Source organism: Phoenix dactylifera, unplaced genomic scaffold (genome assembly GCF_009389715.1).
Source record: "Phoenix dactylifera cultivar Barhee BC4 unplaced genomic scaffold, palm_55x_up_171113_PBpolish2nd_filt_p 000146F, whole genome shotgun sequence".
Taxonomy (NCBI): Eukaryota; Viridiplantae; Streptophyta; class Magnoliopsida; order Arecales; family Arecaceae; genus Phoenix; species Phoenix dactylifera.
In genome coordinates, this window is record NW_024067700.1 from 1,098,041 (window position 1) to 1,117,515 (window position 19,475).

The following is a 19,475-nucleotide window of genomic DNA, read 5'->3' on the forward strand; positions in this document are numbered from 1 at the left end:
AATAAAGTGACTATTAAGAATAGGTACTGTTGCCCAAGGTGACAAGCCAAGAGGGGGGGGGGGTGAATTGGTTTCTTTTAAATTTAAACTATCTTACTCTAGTCAAATGGATGGTTAGTAAGCTAAAGCAAATCACAACACAAACAACACAAAGTATAGTGGTTCGGTGCTCTCCTTAGCACCTACGTCCACTCCCCAAGCGACCCCTTGGGAATTCACTATAATCTCGCGGATTACAGTTGGATTGTTTTCCGGGCTCACAATCCAAAAACCTTTGTTGGTTTTACGGGCTCACCAATGAACCTTTACACTTTGGTTTTCCGGGTTTACCAAAAACCTTTGTTGGTTTTACGGGCTCACCAACGAACCTTTACAATTGGTTTTCCGGGTTCACCAATCAACCTACTCCGTTGGTTTTCCGGGCTCACCAACCAACCTTTACAAGTTGTTTAACAAATAAAGAAAGAAGATTTAAACTCCTAAATGAGCAAATGAAACAATATAAACTACAAGGAAGAGTATAGAAAATATTTATCGCTTTGAAGTGGCTTCTCTCTTCTTTGTCAAGGATGCTTCACTCTACAAGAGAGGATGGAGCTCTTGATGACTCTTTGAATCTGCTCAACCCCTTTTTTTGATTCTTGAATGAAGCACTTGGATGAAGAAGATTAGGACACTTTTGTTTTCTTGTGTACTCTTTGATATCCCTTTCAAAAGTTGTTCTATCTGATGAATAGTGCCACTTTAAATAGTCTCCTACATCCATTGGACAAGCCCCCAATGGTTAGAATTCAAAAACTAGCCGTTACTGACTTTGGGAAGGACAAAAAGTACATCTGCAGAACTAGCCGTTATGCTTCAGCCCGTGTTTGGGTCGGCTCAACCTGTCCTTGGGTCGACCCAACTTTCACTTGGGTCGACTCAAACATTCCTTGGGTCGACCCTCTTAGAAAATACAGAAACTTGAAATTCAGCCTTCCTTCCCTTGGGTCGACCCAACCATTCTTTGGGTCGATTCAAGGTTCACTTGGGTCGACTCAACTTCTTCTTGGGTCGACCCTCTCAGTAATTCCAGAGAACCATTTTCTGTCTTCTTTTCTATCTTGCCTTTGGGTCGACCCTCTCAGGGTTTGGGTCGACTCAAGCTTGGGTCGACCCTCTCAGTGAATCCAGAGAACCATTGTTCTGTCTTGTTTTGAGGATCTTGATGTTTGGGTCGACTCATGCTTTCCTTGGGTCAACCCAACTCACTGTTCATCTGTGCCATTTTTGCAGAAGTGTGCCAAATGATTTCTTGATGTGCCGGGATCGACCCAATCATCCTTTGGGTCGACTCAATCCACACTTTGCTGCATCTCAAGGTTAGATTCATTCAAATAAACAATGAAATGTATCTATATCAATTTATACAAATATCCTGAGAGTAATAGTCTTATAAATGAAGTATCAATTTAACTTATAACATACTCTAGATAATTGCTTGTTAATCATCAAAATAACACTATCATCCTCAATCTCCCCCTTTTTGATGATTACAAAATAAAGAGTATGAGCCTATTGATACTTGTCTTTAAGATCAGTTTTTGAAAGGGCTTAACTTGCTGAATTTCAGCTTTTCATATATAAGAGTGAAATCTCCCCCTATTTCATTTAAATGTTGCCAATTTGACTTTTTGAATTGCTCCCCCTTTCATTTATAATTCATTAACGATGAAACTTCAAAAATTTGAGATAAAATATGAGTTTCAGGTTATGTATCGGGGTGCGAGAGGTGCGTGCCAAATTCTGAAATTATATGTGCCAAATTCTAAAATTTGATAGAAATTTTTGATTTGATGATTTTCATTGCTACAAATTGCTCCCCCTTAGATGTATAAGCTTTCTTATATGATTTTCAATTTGTTTGCCCAATTATTTCTCTTTTCTTGCATAAGTTCTTATTTCTCTTTCTTTACATAACTTCTTATTTCTTTTTCTTTACTTCTCCTTTCTTTAACTTTCTTTACTTTTGCTCTTATTATTCTTTCTTTACTTACTCTAAAGATATCTTTAGTTCTCCCCTTTTTGTTACTTTATTTACTCTAAACAATATCTTTACTTCTCCCCTAAGATCTTTACTTCTCCTAAAATAAATACTCTTTCTTTACTTCTCCCCCTTTTTGTTATCATCAAAAAGATACATGGGAAAGATGCAATAAATACCAAGCTTCAAACTTCATTGATCAAAATGGGAACATTTTCATACATTCATGCCAAAAACAAAAACAGATACAATGTTCCTGAATCAAAGTTTAAAGATACATGATAAAAGCAAAATACATATGAGAACTAGATATCTAGCCTAGGCTCTAAACATAGATACTAAGATCAGCCTAGGGAGACTCTAACGGCTGGGATCTAGTCCTCATCCTCCTAGTGTACGTGGCGAGGGGAGGCCGAGCCTGGTGAGACTGTGTCTGGCGTGGAGCACGACGAGCTGGATGACTCTGTGCCGAAATCTCTGACTCAGCAGCCTGGGGCACAGATGGTCCATGGGTCTCTCTCTCTCTCCGGAGTGCTCCTATCTGTTGCCTCAGATCACTGATCTCAGCAGACATGACGTCCAATCGGACGTCCAATCGGCTCGTCAGCCCGTCAGTGATAGTCCTCGCCTGAGCTGACATGAGCTCAGTCATCCTGCTCCAGAACTCATCCGTATCTCTCGGAGGAACGGATGATGATGGTCCAACCTCTGAAGGTGCAGTAGGATGATCCATATGCTCCTCATCCTCATCCTCTGGTGCATCTCCCTCTGGTGCCTCATCCTGAATGCCTGCTCCAGTGTGAATCCACTGCCCGTTCACTTTCTCATATCCCATGCGTATGAGTGTCCGTGCAGTGTATGTGTCAGTATGATGCAGACTCTTGGATGCCTCCTCTTTGAGAGCTAAATCGTGCTGTCGAAAAATCAAGGTGAGTATCATACCATAAGGTAGTGATACCCTGGAGTTGCACATCACCTTCCTCATCTGTCTCAGTATCATGGCCGGAAGATTTAGGAGAATCCCCTGAATCATACACTCCATCACTGCTAGATCTCGCTCTGTGATGAGATCGAATCTCCCGGTCTTTGGAAATAAGATTCTATTTATTATACTGAACAGTAATCTCATTTCAGCAGTAAGAGAACTAGCTATTACCTTCGCGGAAAAGTCGAAGTTCTCATTTTCCATGATCAACTGTAGAGCTCTCATTTTGTTTTCAGGCTTTTCCGGAGTGGCTCCTACGCAGGGTAGATGAAGTAGCTCACCCAAGCTCTCCTCGGAAACTCGAACTCGAACCCCTCGAACTTCCGAAACAAGCCCTCCCATACCAGTTTTGAGGAAGGCATAGAACTCCTGAACCAATCCGGGGTAGATCATCACGTCTAGGGAGCAAAGATACTCCCAACCTTGCCTTTGGATCCATTCCCTCAACCGAAACCCTTCTTGATCAAAGAACTCGGAATGGATCCTTCTCCCCGTTGTAACCGGTCTCCCCGCAAATCTTGCAAGTATCACTGAGGGGGAAGGAGGAGGAGGAGAGGCGTCCGCACGTGCCTCACGTCGTGGAGACACGGTAGATGGCTCCGTAGGTTGCCTTTCCTCCCGTTGGATCCGTGTGACTCTTCCGGATCTCTTGGCTACGGCTCTTTTGGGTTCCATTTCTCTAAGATCTCAAGGTAATCTACTGTTTGGAGGAGTTTGGAGAGTGGGAATTAGAGTATTCAGAAGAGGACAAGGGCAAACAGTGCCCTAACAATGCTCTCGGGTCCCCTTTTAACAGTGGGGTCCCGACGTTGGGTCGACTCAAGATTTTTCTTGGGTCGACTCAACGTTGGGTCGACCCTATTCTGGGTTGGGTCGACCCAAATGCAGAATTTTTCTTTTCTCTTCCTTTTTGCTTCTAAAACTTTTCTTTGCTTCCAATCCTTATAAATTCTTTCTGAGACAATGATTCATGAGTAAGGAATCTCTAGATAACAATTTTGACTCATGTTTCATGGGATTTTAGAAATTGGAAGAATGTATCATGAGACTACTAGCTCCCTTTTATATTTCTTCAATAAAAAGGATCACATATGCCTAATTCCCTCCTTAGCATGCAGAATCTATCTTCACTCAATGGTTTTGTAAATATGTCGGCTAATTATTTTTCAGTGCATATATGCTCAATACATATGTTTCCATTTTGCACATGATCCCTAATAAAATGATACCTTATCTCTATGTGTTTGGCTTTAGAATGCTGAACTGGATTTTTAGTAAGATTGATGGCACTAGTATTATCACATTTAATAGGAATATTATCTAGCTTAACTCCATAGTCCTCTAGTTGTTGCTTAAGCCATAATACTTGAGCACAACAACTACCAGCAGCTATATATTCAGCTTCAGCTGTGGACAGTGCCACTGAATTCTGCTTTTTGCTAAACCATGATACTAAGTTATTTCCTAAGAATTGACATGTGCCACTTGTGCTCTTCCTATCTAATTTGCATCCGGCAAAATCCGCATCTGAATATGCAAGCAAATTTAGACAGGAGTCTCTTGAGTACCATAATCCTATATTGGTAGTTCCTCTTAAATATCTAAGGATTCTTTTAACAGCACTTAAATGTGACTCCTTAGGATCCGATTGGTATCTAGCACATATTCCTACACTAAATACGATGTCGGGTCTACTAGCAGTAAGGTAGAGCAAGGATCCAATTAGTCCTCTATAGGGCTTAATATCAATACTCTTCCCTTTTTCATCTTTGTCTAGCTTACTAGTATGATTCATTAGAGTGCCTACTCCTTTATGATTTTCATTCCCAAACTTCTTTAGTATTTCCTTTGTATACTTAGTTTGATGAATGAAAATGCCTTCTTTAGTTTGTTTGATTTGTAATCCTAGAAAGAAGCTTAGTTCTCCCATCAAACTCATTTCAAATTCTCCATGCATTAAATCAGCAAATTCTTTGCAAAGAGTATCATTTGTGGCACCAAAGATTATGTCATCTACATATATTTGTACCACTAATAGATTTTTGTCCTTTCTTTTGAGAAATAGAGTTTTTATCTACATTTCCTCTACTAAAGTCATTATTAAGCAGAAATTTGCTCAATCGATCATACCAAGCCCTAGGTGCTTGCTTTAATCCATAAAAAGCCTTATGTAGTTTAAACACATGATTTGGCAATTCATGATTATCAAAACCAGGAGGTTGTTCTACATATACTTCCTCCTCAATAAAACCATTTAAGAAAGCACTCTTCACATCCATTTGATATAATTTAAAATCCATGAAACATGCAAATGCTAGAAGTAATCTAATAGCCTCTAATCTAGCTACAGGAGCAAATGTTTCATCAAAATCTATTCCTTCTTCTTGATTGTATCCCTTAGCTACAAGTCTAGCCTTATTTCTTATGACTAATCCATTTTCATCTAATTTATTTCTAAATATCCATTTTGTTCCAATTACTGAGTTATGCTTTGGTCTTTCAATTAATGTCCATACATTACTTCTTTTAAATTGATTCAATTCTTCTTGCATGGCATTTATCCAATTAGTATCTTTTTCAGCTTCTTCATAAGTTTTAGGTTCTAATTGTGAAACAAAAGCAAGATAATCATTTAAATTTCTAAGAGATGATCGAGTTCTTACCCCTTGAGATGGATCACCAATGATTAAGTCTTTAGGGTGTCCATATGCATACCTCCATTCCTTTGGCAAGTTTTGGGATTGAGGTGGCACGCAATCATCTCCCTTATCTTGATTTGGCACGTCATCAATATTCAACTTTTCAAAGTCGATAATTCCTGTATCATCATCAACAATATTTTCTTTCCTAGCAGACTCACTATCAGACTCATCAAATATAATATTGACTGACTCTTCCACTACTAAAGTTCTTTTATTAAATACTCTGTATGCCCTGCTAGATGTGGAGTATCCTAAGAAGATACCTTCATCTGACTTGGCATCAAATTTACTTAGATCCTCCTTGCCATTGTTTAAGATGAAACATCTACATCCAAAAACTTTAAAATATTTAGCAGTTGGTTTCTTATTCTTCCAAAGTTCATAAGGAGTTTTCTTGGTTATTGATCGTATTAAAACTCGATTTAGAATATGGCAAGCAGTGCTTATAGCTTCAGCCCAAAAGTACTTTGGAAGATTTGACTCACACAACATTGTGCGTGCCATTTCTGCCAATGTCCTATTTTTTCTTTCAACAATCCCATTTTGTTGAGGCATTCTAGGTGCTGAAAATTGATGTGATATACCATTTTTAGTACAAAATTCTTCAAAGTGTTGATTTTCAAATTCGGTACCATGATCACTTCGAATTGCTACTAAAGTGAGTTTCTTTTCATTTATGATATTATTATATAGTTTCAAGAATTCTGAAAATGCTTCATTCTTATGTGCCAAAAATGAAACCCATGTATATCTTAAAAAATCATCAACAATAACTAGTCCATACTTCTTCCCTCCTAGACTTGTAGTTCTAGTAGGTCCAAATAAATCCATGTGTATGAGTTCAAATGGTCTAGTTGTTGATACTATATTCTTTGATTTGAAAGATGATTTAGTTTGTTTTCCCAATGAACATGGTCCACATATTTTATCCTTTTCAAAGATCAATTTTGGCACATCTTTTATTAATTCCTTCTTGACTAGTTTTGATATTAATTCCATACTAGCATGTCCTAGTCTTCGATGCCAAAGCCAACTAGTTTCATTTTTCTTTTCTTCATTAGTAATTAAGCATAATCCATTTTTATTGCCTAACTCATGAAGGTCTACTAAGTAAATATTTCTTTGCCTTTGTCCTACAAGTATAATGCTATTATCTTTAGGATTTGTGATTATGCATACAGATGCTTCAAACGTGACTTTAAACCCTTTATCACAAAATTGACTTATGCTAAGAAGGTTATGTTTCAAACCCTTAACTAATAAGACATTTTCTATGAAAATAGATGGCGTAATGAAAATTTTACCCTTTCCAATGATATGCCCTTTACCATTGTCTCCATAAGTTACTACTCCACCCTTCTTTGATTCCAAGGTGACAAATTGATCTACGTCACCGGTCATGTGTCTTGAACAGCCACTATCTAGATACCATCGTTTTTCCACTTTATCAGCTGTAAGACACACCTGCAATCAAGATCAAGAAGAAACTTTAGGTACCCAAACTAAGTTGGGTCCTTTAGGGTTAGTACTCCATGTTCCTTTTGGAACCCAAACTTTCTTGAATTTAATCTTTTGATTATTACTTACTTTGTTTTGACTGGACTTTCTAAAGTTACATTCATATGCTCTATGTCCTAACTTATTGCAGCAATAACAAGTAATATTTTCACTTTTAGCTTTTACAAAAATGTTCTTTAAGAATTTTTGTTTCCTATTTGTTCTATATCCTAAACCAGCCTTATCATATACAGCTTTTTGGCTATCAAGAATCATATTTAATTTGGTAGAACTAAGTGTAAATTTATCTACCAAGGATTTATATTTTTCAGCATCTTCTTTTAGCTTGATATTTTCAGCAATTAGATCCTTGGTTTCATTTGTAAGTTTCCTACTCAAAGTTTCACAGGTATGAGACAGTTTTAACTTGTCCTTAATAAGAGATTGATTTTCTTCTTTTAGAACTTTATTTCTTTTAATTAGTTTCTTATGTTCTTCCATGAGTTCTAAGAATGCATCATGTAATTCATCAACAGTAAAATCACAGTCAAGTTCAGAATCTACCTCATCGTCATTGGCCATATGACACATTTGGGCCGTCTCTTGATGATCTTCCTCTTCCGAACTTGATTCCTCACTTTCACTCCAATCAGCCATGAAGTTCTTCTTTTTCAGTTTTCTTGCCATCCATTTCAAATCTGGGCAATCTATCTTACAATGCCCGGGTTTGTTACACTTATAGCAAATGGGAGTTTCTTTTTCCTTTTCTTTGTCCTTACCCTTTTCTTTGCTTGAGTTACCTTTGATGAAAGGTTTCTTTCTATAGAATCTATTCTTACCTCTCATAAATTTTCTGAATTTTCTCCCAAGCATAGCCATCCCTTCTTCATCAATTTCTTCATCATCATCTGAATCTTCCGATTCAGTTTGTTGTTTAGGGGTGGTAGTCTTTAGGGCAATGGGCTTTCTTCTCTTGACCTTATCTTCTGAATTTTGCCTCATTGTCAACTCATGGGTCATGAGTGATCCTAGAAGCTCCTCTAATTGCAGTGTGTTGAGATCCTTAGCTTCTTGAATTGCGGTTACCTTGGCCTCCCAAATTCTTGGTAGAGACCTGAGAATTTTTCGCACCAAATCAGAGTTAGAGTAAGACTTTCCTAAACTCTTAAGCCCATTTATAATGTCAGTAAAACGAGTAAACATATCAGTTATGGACTCAGTAGATTTCATTTTAAACAATTCATACTTGTGTACTAATATGTTTATCTTTGACTCTTTAACTTGATTGGTCCCTTCATGGGTGACCTCAAGTTTGTCCCAAATTTCTTTGGCAGTAGTGCAAGTAGATATTCTATTAAATTCACTTACATTTAATGAACAGTAAAGTACATTTATAGCTTTCGCATTTAACTGTGCTAATCTTCTATCACTTTCATTCCAATCCATTTCTGGTTTGGGTATGATAGTGCCCTCTATATTAAGTGTGGGTATGTGAGGTCCTCTAGTGATGATGTACCATAGTTCATAGTCGGAAGCTTGAATGAATATCCTCATCCTAGCTTTTCAGTATGTGTAGTTTGTGCCATTAAATAGAGGTGGTCTATTTGTGGATTGCCCCTCACTCATAGAACATCCCACTTGGGTTGTCATGATCTTTAACTCTTGATTGTGAGATCAATGAGTACTATTAGAGCACCTTGCTCTGATACCACTTGTTGCCCAAGGTGACAAGCCAAGAGGGGGGGTGAATTGGTTTCTTTTAAATTTAAACTATCTTACTCAAGTCAAATGGATGGTTAGTAAGCTAAAGCAAATCACAACACAAACAACACAAAGTATAGTGGTTCGGTGCTCTCCTTAGCACCTACGTCCACTCCCCAAGCGACTCCTTGGGAATTCACTATAATCTCGCGGATTACAGTTGGATTGTTTTCCGGGCTCACAATCCAAAAACCTTTGTTGGTTTTACGGGCTCACCAGCGAACCTTTACACTTTGGTTTTCCGGGTTCACCAAAAACCTTTGTTGGTTTTACGGGCTCACCAACGAACCTTTACAATTGGTTTTCCGGGTTCACCAATCAACCTACTCCGTTGGTTTTCCGGGCTCACCAACCAACCTTTACAAGTTGTTTAACAAATAAAGAAAGAAGATTTAAACTCCTAAATGAGCAAATGAAACAATATAAACTACAAGGAAGAGTATAGAAAATATTTATCGCTTTGAAGTGGCTTCTCTCTTCTTTGTCAAGGATGCTTCACTCTACAAGGGAGGATGGAGCTCTTGATGACTCTTTGAATCTGCTCAACCCCTTTTTTTGATTCTTGAATGAAGCACTTAGATGAAGAAGATTAGGGCACTTTTGTTTTCTTGTGTACTCTTTGATATCCCTTTCAAAAGTTGTTCTATCTGATGAATAGTGCCACTTTAAATAGTCTCCTACATCCATTGGACAAGCCCCCAATGGTTAGAATTCAAAAACTAGCCGTTACTGACTTTGGGAAGGACAAAAAGTACATCTGCAGAACTAGCCGTTATGCTTCAGCCCGTGTTTGGGTCGGCTCAACCTGTCCTTGGGTCGACCCAAGTTTCACTTGGGTCGACTCAAACATTCCTTGGGTCGACCCTCTCAGAAAACATAGAAACTTGAAATTCAGCCTTCCTTCCCTTGGGTCGACCCAACCATTCTTTGGGTCGACTCAAGGTTCACTTGGATCGACTCAACTTCTTCTTGGGTCGACCCTCTCAGTAATTCCAGAGAACCATTTTCTGTCTTCTTTTCTGTCTTGCCTTTGGGTCAACCCTCTCAGGGTTTGGGTCGACTCAAGCTTGGGTCGACCCTCTCAGTGAATCCAGAGAACCATTGTTCTGTCTTGTTTTGAGGATCTTGATGTTTGGGTCGACTCATGCTTTCCTTGGGTCGATCCAACTCACTGTTCATCTGTGCCATTTTTGCAGAAGTGTGCCAAATGATTTCTTGATGTGCCGGGGTCGACCCAATCATCCTTTGGGTCGACTCAATCCACACTTTGCTGCATCTCAAGGTTAGATTCATTCAAATAAACAATGAAATGTATCTATATCAATTTATACAAATATCCTGAGAGTAATAATCTTATAAATGAAGTATCAATTTAACTTATAACATACTCTAGATAATTGCTTGTTAATCATCAAAATAACACTATCATCCTCAGGTACCCTCTACCCCGGATTGATGATTTATTTGACCAGCTTCAAGGTGCTCAGGTATTTTCTAAAATTGATCTTCGATCTGGGTATCATCAGCTGAGGATAAAGAAGTCTGACATAGCCAAGACTGCTTTCCGTACCATGTATGGACACTATGAGTTTCTTGTGATGCCTTTTGGTTTGACTAATGCACCAGCAGCATTTATGGACCTGATGAACAGAGTGTTTAAGCCTTTTCTGGATAAATTTGTGATAGTATTTATTGATGATATTCTGATATATTCAAGGAGTCAGGCAGAGCATGAGCATCACTTGAAGATTGTTTTGGAGACTCTGAGGCAGAATCATTTGTATGGTAAATTAAAGAAATGTGAATTTTGGTTGGACAGGGTGATGTTTTTGGGGCATGTTATCTCTAAGGAAGGAATTATGGTTGACCCAAAGAAGATTGAAGCTGTAGTTGACTGGAGCAGACCGAGTAATGTGTCTGAGATTTGCAGCTTCCTTGGACTAGCCAGTTATTATAGAAGGTTTGTGGAGGGCTTCTCTAGTATTGCCGGACCCCTGACTCGACTCACTCGCAAAGGAGTGAAGTTTGAATGGTCGGATCAGTGTGAGAAGAGCTTCAAGGAATTGAAACACCGTCTAGTATCAGCACCTATTCTGACCCTACCAGTTATCGGTACTGATTTTACCATTTACAGTGATGCTTCCAAGAAGGGTTTGGGTTGTGTGTTAATGCAAAATGGGAAGGTTATTGCTTATGCCTCCCGACAGCTTAAGCCCTATGAAGAGAATTATCCCACTCATGATCTTGAGCTTGCAGCTGTGGTTTTTGCCTTAAAGATCTGGAGACATTATCTGTATGGAGAGACATGCTAGGTATTCACTGATCATAAAAGTTTGAAATATCTTTTCACTCAGAAGGAGCTGAACATGAGACAGAGAAGGTGGCTGGAATTACTGAAGGATTATGATTTATCTATACATTATCACCCTGGGAAGGCAAATGTGGTAGCAGATGCTCTAAGTAGAAAATCTTTAGGAAATGTTGCAGCTTTGATTACTACTCAGAGAAATATCCTGGAGGATCTGAGGAGGGCAGAAGTAGAGGTATATCTGCAGGATGCTACCTTGAAGTTGGCAAACTTGCGAGTCCAGCCTACACTCATTGACAGAATTAAGGCAGCGCAAGTGAATGACTCTCGGCTTCAGAAGATCAAGAAAGATGTTGAGTCTGGATCTCAGCCTGATTTTCATATATATGAGGATGGCTCATTGAGGTTCATTGGCAGAGTTTGTGTTCTAGATGATCCTAGTCTGAAGAAGGAAATCATGGAGGAGGCTCACAGTACGGGATATACAGTGCATCCTGGTAGTACAAAAATGTATAGGGATCTGAAAGTTGTGTTCTGGTGGAACAATATGAAGAGAGAGATTGCCCAATTTGTATCTCAATGCTTAACTTGTCAGCAAGTTAAGATTGAGCATCAGAGACCAGCGGGTATGCTTCAGCCCCTGCCGATCCCAGAGTGGAAGTGGGAGCATATTACTATGGATTTTGTGTCAGGATTACCTCGTACCCTCAGAGGTAATGATTCAGTTTGGGTGATTGTAGACAGATTGACCAAATCAGCACATTTCCTAGCATTTAAGACTGGGATGACACTAGAGAGATTTGCAGAGTTGTACATTGAGCAGATCGTGCGGCTGCATGGAGTTCCAGTATCTATAGTGTCTGACAGAGACTCCCAATTTGTGGCTCATTTCTGGGGCAGTTTGCACAAAGCTTTGGGAACCACTCTTAGCTTCAGTACAGCTTTTCATCCACAGACAGATGGGCAGTCCGAGAGGACCATACAGATTCTAGAGGATATGCTGAGAGCCTGTTCCATTGATATGAAGGGTTCTTGGGATCATCATTTGTCGTTGGTAGAGTTTGCTTATAACAATAGCTACCAGGCAAGTATTCAGATGGCTCCTTATGAGGCGTTGTATGGTAGGAAGTGTAGATTACCTATCTGTTGGGATGATGTGGGGGAGAGGAAAATTCTGGGTCCAGAGATTATTCAGCAGACAGTGGAGAAGGTTCAGCTGATCAGAGAACGACTTCGGGCAGCTCAAAGCAGACAAAAGAGTTATGCTGATATCAGGAGGCGGGATCTGGAATTCCAAATCGGAGATCATGTTTTTCTCAGAGTGTCCCCTTCTAAAGGGGTAATGCGATTTGGAGTTCGGGGTAAGCTCAGCCCGAGATATGTGGGACCATTCGAGATTCTCGAGAGAGTTGGAGCTGTTGCTTATAAGCTGGCACTTCCACCTGCCTTATCGGGGGTTCATTCTGTTTTTCATGTCTCTATGTTAAGGAGGTACATTGCTGATCCCAGTCATGTGATTGAAGTGGCACCTTTGCAGCTCCGCGCAGATCTTTCTTATGTTGAGCAGCTTATCCGTATAGTGGATAGGAAGGACCGGGTTTTGAGGAGGCGCACGATTTCTTATGTAAAGGTGCAGTGGAGCAATCACAGTGAGAGAGAAGCTACTTGGGAGCTGGAGGAGGAGATGAGAGAGAAGTTTCCTGCCTTGTTCTCGGATTGAGGTATGTTTTTAATTTCGAGGACGAAATTTCTTTTTAGTTGGTTAGAGTGTGAAGACCTGAGTTGGGCCCGTCCTAGGGCCCAACATACTGAAGTCGGCAAGGGGTGCCGACTTCAGTTGAGTCATCGTGGGGGTGACCACGATGACCACGCCGGCCGAACGGCCAGCGGGATCTCCGCCCCACCCCCTCTTCCCTCTTCCCCTCTCTCCCTCTCCCTCTCTCCCTCTCTCTCTCTCTCTCTCTCTCTCTCCCTTTCTCTTTTCTCTGAGAACCCATCCCCTCCTCTTCGTTTTTTTTCCTTTTTTTTTGAGAAGATTGCCGGAGCCACCATCGTCGCCGGAGCCGCCACCGCCGTCGGGAAGCCACTCGTCGACGACCGGAGGTGAGAAAGACAACCTTATTTCTATTTTTATGGATTTAAGGGAAAGGAATGTGGGCATGTTAATCGGTTTTCATTTCCCCTATTTTGGAGAAAAATTTGTGGGATTCGGCCGGCCGACGGTGGCCGGCCGGGGTCAATCCGGCCGAAACGAGTTCGGCCGGAGGTGGGCGAACGGGGGCCGGGCTTCCCAGCCCCGGTCCCTCTCTTTCCTCCCTTTCTTCTTCTCCTTCTTCTCTTCTTCTTCCCGTCCGGCGCCGCCTGTGAAGGTGGGATGGCCGACGACGGCTGGCCGAGCGCCGCCGCCGAGGGCCACGGTCGGCCGCCGAAGGCCGACCGGAACCACCAGCCATCCCCCCTCCTTCTTCTTCTTCTTCTTCTTCTTCTTCTTTATTCGGCCTGGGTGTTTTTCCTTGCTTTGAAATCCGTGCCTCAAGTGGGGATCAGACCATGAATCGGTTTAGATTATGAACCGGTTCCACCTAATCCTTGTATTTGGTTTGATCTGGATTTGAGTGAATGGGTTTGGGTTATGGTTTGGATCTGAGTCAGAAATTTGGGTTAGTCTGACTTGAGTCTAATCTGGTCTGATCAGAACTGGTTTGGGTTGGGCCCGAAATTTGATCTGGACCTGTCATCTAGTTTGGTTCAATTGGGCCTAATCTGTTTTGGGCCACAATTAACTTGGGTTTAAAGAGTTCTGATTTTAGGGTCTATGATTGATCTTAGGGGCCCATTCTTGGATCCATGAACTTAGGAGTTTAAGGGTTTGAAAAATTATTTAAATTATGTTTCTTAGTTAATTAAATAATTAATATTTATGTTTAACCAGGGGTTCGTGATATCTGTGGCAGGGATTTTAAGCGATCCCAGGTAGGTGACCTATTGCTTTAAAGTAGAATTTTAACATGTACATTGCATATGTTGATGTTATGATTTATTATTAGCATTATTGTTAGAATTAGTATTAAGCATTTAATTTCATAAACTATTAAATTATTATGAGCATTATGTGTTAGAATTAGAAATTAATATTTAATTTCATGAACTGTTATGTACTGTACTATTGGGAGTTTGTTCATGACTTGAGTTGGAAAATTGATTTGTTGATTTTTAAAATCCGCGTGACTATAGTCTAGGCCCCGCCAATGGGATGATACGTTGGCCCTGTCGACTTGTACTGAGGAACTAGTTCCGACACCGCGACCACCGGTGATAGAATAGTGGCGGCACAGGGGTGCGTTTTGCTCTTCGGAGCAGCTCGGTGGAGCGTGAGTTTGGCACCAGGGGGTGCGGCACAGTGGTGCGTTGGCTCAGTGGAGCGGCTCTTCGGAGAGTTGTATTGGCACTTCGGTGTAACCATGCCACTGGGTGATGTGGCCGTAGTCATGCGGTTGAGTTATTTTGAGTCTTGGATCGGGTTTACGGATTATCGTGTGGATTTTTGGATTCCTGAGTTTAGTTGTTTTTATATATATGACGACATGTTATATGATGACTTTACTGCATGATGTTGCCTACTGAGCTGTTAGCTCACTCCTATTATTTACATTTTTGCAGGTGATGACATATGATTGTAGGGATTACGGGATGGAGAGATCATGATGTAGTTAGCTAGTAGATATGGATTTTCTTTTGTCTTATGTATATATGTGGACATTTGATATGAAAACTGGAATTTATCTTTGTTTAGTTATTGATGTTGAATCTGATTTATCTGCCTTGCGTGCCTGCGGGGTCCGCCCTGTAGGTGCGCGGCGTCTGCTCGCGCCCCGGGCCCCGGGTTCGGGGCGTGACAGCCTGGTTCTGAATATTTTTAAGATCCTGATCAGACAACTAGCTGACCTCGTCCTGCCACAAAGAATAGTTGGTTTCTTTGTCTGGTAAATGAAAAATTGATAGATGAGGGACAGAAATATTAACTTTTTTTTTTTTTTACTTGATTTGACCTTGGTACCAAGGGGCAAGCTCACTGTTTGTGAGTGAATGAATGCAGAGATGAGAACGGTTGAAGAAGCAAAGCTACTAGATGATCTTGCTATGATATTGTAGGGTCTTACAATTCACAGCTCTCTTATCAGCATACCGTGTGGGGAGAGGTGTTGGATTTGAATCCTCACAAGAATTTGCATAGGTGGCAAATGATGGCCTAATACAAAAAATCAAACATTTCAATAAAATGTATGATTTCAAAATAACTCACATGAAGATATATTTGTTCATGAAAACTTCCAAGCACATGAACTTTATTTAACATGGATTATTTCAAGTACACATGTTCAAGAAGAAAAGCCCAGACAGTCCGGTGCTTCCAATGGTTTATTTTAGGTGTTACTCTTGATATATAGTTCTCGATCGCATTTTCAAGTGAAGTTGATAGGGTAGACTGGCTGCTTATCTGGGTAGAACAGCCCAAAGTTCTGCTCTGCACCTTGTGGCTTCTGGTTCTCATTAAACATCTCAAATATGTAGGCCTCTATAGCCTTTCCAGGTCTCCTTGGTGTGCCTTGGCCAACATGGTTGATCAAATTTTGATTATATGTTCTTGCATTGTCAACAGTTGCACCAAAACCATCAGCCGACGGCCAACCACTCTCCGACACGACGATCGGCACATTAGACCCTCCTAGCTTCTCCAAAGCCACATAAAGTGCATCCATTATGGTATCAAAGAGGTTCTGATAGCTATATTGTCCATCTTCTATGACAGTCTCTGTGGAAGTAAACAAGGCATACTTGGTCCCGATGTGGTTCGGATCGCCGATATAATGTCTGTAGGTGTACAAGTTTACTAGGAGTGGGGCTCCATTGCTAGCCAAAAATTGAACGATTGGTTCTAAGTATGTTGATGCACCAGAAGAGAGTCTACTAGATGAGGGGGGAGAGTATTGCTCAAGGACCTCACGCCCGGTGGCAATTGAAGTAGTCACTTTGATTTGGTTTGATAGGCCGGCTGAGGACAAAGCAGAGTGGATGTTTTTCATGGCAGGGAGCACATACTGAGCTTGATCTCCGGGGATCACTTGATTACCAACTGCAATGTATTTAAATGAAACATCAGGGAAGCAGGCCTTCACATTTTTCTGCACCCAGTCATTGGCTGCTGATGGGCTAGAAGCTAATGATTGTAGATCAGCGTTGGGGACATCTAACATGAGTTGAATGTTGGAACCCTTGAGGGCCTGGAGAACAGCTTGATTTGGATCATAAAGTCTCATTGCTTGGATGTTCTTAGACTTGTACAGATCCACTACTTCATTCGGTGGTGGCAGGTTGTTTCCTTGAGTTCCATAAGCGACTCCAATGGGTTGTGCTCCTGAAACGCAACAAGTTTATGCTTTTACTTATATATATTTGGACACAATTAAGCTAAAACTTTAAAACCATCTACTTAATGAAAGCGGAAAGAGGTGTATAACCCAAACGAAAGTTGGAGAACGCCACTACCATTTTTGTCACAATAAAACTTGTACTGTGATGAACATACTCTGCAAAACGAGGCAAGAACGGTGTAGGGTACGTAAATTGGCTAGTTAAGTGGCTCAATCTAGGCTGCATACATATACATATACATATACATATACATACATGCACATACATATGTATAAATACATACATACATACATACATATATATATATATATATATATATATATATATATATATATATAGAGAGAGAGAGAGAGAGAGAGAGAGAGAGAGAGAGAGAGAGAGAGAGAGAGAGAGAGAGATTACTTGATGGGGTTGCTATGAGGACTCCAAAGATTAATGCAACGGCAGCCATTAAAACAATACTTTGGTATGCCATGGAGAATAGCTCTAGTAGATCTATCACTAGAATACCTCAGGCTTGATACGCATCTACCGGAGCCCACCATCTTATATAGAGGTGCTGAGGCTAGCTCCACCGTCCTCCTCTATAATCGTCTTGAAAATTTTGGTTCCTTGTAAGCGGCGACGTGTCGATGTCTAACCACTAAAACGACAACCTTGCATGCATGGCTGGTTTTGTTGTTCTCTAGAAATAATTTTGGAGTGAATCTAAATTTTGCATGAAATAGTCATACTTTTCGTTTGCGTTCACACACTTTTCTTGGTTTATTGGAGGGATCCAAGATATTAAATTGTTATATTTGAGGATAGACATAAGCCATCCTTCATTCCCTAGTGCATTCTTTTGTCCTTGGTGCACAGCTTTTGAGCAAATGAGAATTGGTGTCACCTCGCATGTCCAGCTTAATCTAAAAGTTATTCACACTATTGCAATAAAACTAATCTCAGTTGATTTTTTAAATTTTTCTTGCAATATGGACAAGGGATCTAGATGACAAAACCAGTGGATAAGCATGCCAAAGGTGGACATAGTCCCTTCCTTTTCTTAGAAAAAAAGGTATACCAGATGTCCTTTTCAAAGTTAGCGTCAATAGACGATGTTGGCCACCTTGAAAGACTCCTTTTTAAAAGGTATCCACCTTGAAAAAAAGGTATATCAGATGTCCTTTCCGATGTGGGAGGAAAGACTCGTTCCAGAGCCTGGGTATATGAGGCGGGTATCTCCTAACCCTGCAGACGCGTTTTGGGTGGAAAACAAAACCGGAAAGGGGTGAAGGACGCTTGCGGGAAGCTCCGGAACCAGACAATATCTGGCAGGGGAGCCTCGTATTCCCCCCTCATGTGGCCCCCACGTGGGCACTGGGTGCCTCACGTGCTCCGCGCAGGCGGGGGCGTGACATTTGGTATCAGAACCAAGGACGGCTCTTGTCCGATGGTGGGAAGGATGTGAGGCCCAATACTCCCACATCGGAAAGACTCGTTCCAGAGCCTGGGCATATGAGGCGGGTGTTTCCTAATCCTGCAGACGCATTTTGGGTGGAAAATAAAACCGGGAAGGGGTGAAGGATGCTTGCGTAAAGCTCCGGAACCGGACAATATCTGGCAGGAGAGTTCCGTATTCCCCCCTCATGTGGTCCCCACGTGGGCACTGGGTGCCTCACGTGCTCCGCGCAGGCGGGGGCGTGACATTACCAGTGGATAAGCATACCAAAGGTGGACATAGTCCCTTCCTTTTCTTTGAAAAAAAAGTATACCAGATGTCCTTTTCAAAGTTAGCGTCAATAGAGGATGTTGGCCACCTTGAACATGGACTTGTAATCGCCAACGTAAGTGATTTCTTTCTTAGGAGCTGTACCTATCCAAGATGCATAAATATAGGTGTTATGAAGAATTTTGTTACGTCCAATATATGAAATAAAAAATGTTGAAACTTATAACCTTTAGCAACTTGAGCTCCAAGATTATGTTAAACCACCAATTGACTTTGAAAAGGATGATATAGAATGGGTCAATAATATATACCAGAGTTATAGCTGATTGTAGCTTGCGTATGAACAAAAACATGGGCATTATGTTCTCACCATGTAGACCAACATAATACGGCATCCGTTCCTGTGCCCACAGCCCCAATCGACCCTTTTCCTGGTTCCTTCCCTTCTCCGCTTTATCCAAGATGTCCTACATTGCCCCTGAAAGAAGTCATTTAATGGTGCACAAGAGAGGTCTCAGAAAATTGCAAGGTAAAAATAAATGATCAGCTATTTCAGGGCGGGGATTTATATAAAACAAAATTCTGCCTACTCTCTTGCAATATTCACAAGAGTTTTCACTTAATGATTACATCATCGGGTATTTGTGATATCATTTGGTGTTTTATGCATTTCAAAAAGAGAGAAACGCAAGATTGGGATAGTTTGCCATCTAGTCATGGTCGAGCTGTCACTCTTTTGCAAAGTTAGCCACCGAGTTGGCAATTTGACTAGCTTTGTGGACTTTTTTGCGGGCATATATTTAGTTCGATATCCGCTATGCACTGAGTAGACCTTAGCTACTTATGCAGGATCAAAGAATCTAAATAATATCTTCAGACAAGTTATTGCATTTCTAATAATTGTGATGCTGTTGACCTTATAAACAAAGCCCTGTCTAGGTATGGAAGTGTTCGAATCACCCAAGGGATTCTATTATCTCAGTATCATTGTGATGCCCTGTTTGAGTCTTTTGACCAAGCCAACATGGCTCTGTTGGAATTTGTATCCTAAATGT

At 40.7% G+C, this 19,475-nt stretch overlaps 1 protein-coding gene across 1 annotated transcript; it reads right to left on the reverse strand.

The window, feature by feature from the left end:
• Positions 1-15,560: 15,560 nt before the first annotated feature.
• LOC103722839 (glucan endo-1,3-beta-glucosidase-like) lies at positions 15,561-17,231 on the reverse strand. Its single transcript, XM_039116962.1, has 2 exons — positions 17,112-17,231; positions 15,561-16,692 (listed from the first exon to the last, which is right to left on the reverse strand). Exons 1-2 carry the CDS (start codon positions 17,182-17,184, stop codon positions 15,740-15,742), a joined length of 1,026 nt encoding a protein of 341 aa, XP_038972890.1. The 5' UTR covers positions 17,185-17,231; the 3' UTR covers positions 15,561-15,739.
• Between the last annotated feature and the right edge of the window lie 2,244 nt (positions 17,232-19,475).

What these genes read in the sequence shown, in the direction of transcription:
- LOC103722839 (XM_039116962.1), bottom strand. Translation starts at nt 17,184, where the DNA reads ATGGCATACCAAAGTATTGTTTTAATGGCTGCCGTTGCATTAATCTTT. An exon ending in CCTCATAGCAACCCCATCAA is followed by an intron (nt 16,693 to 17,111) that starts GTAATCTCTCTC and finishes GTTGCGTTTCAG; the next exon opens with GAGCACAACCCATTGGAGTC.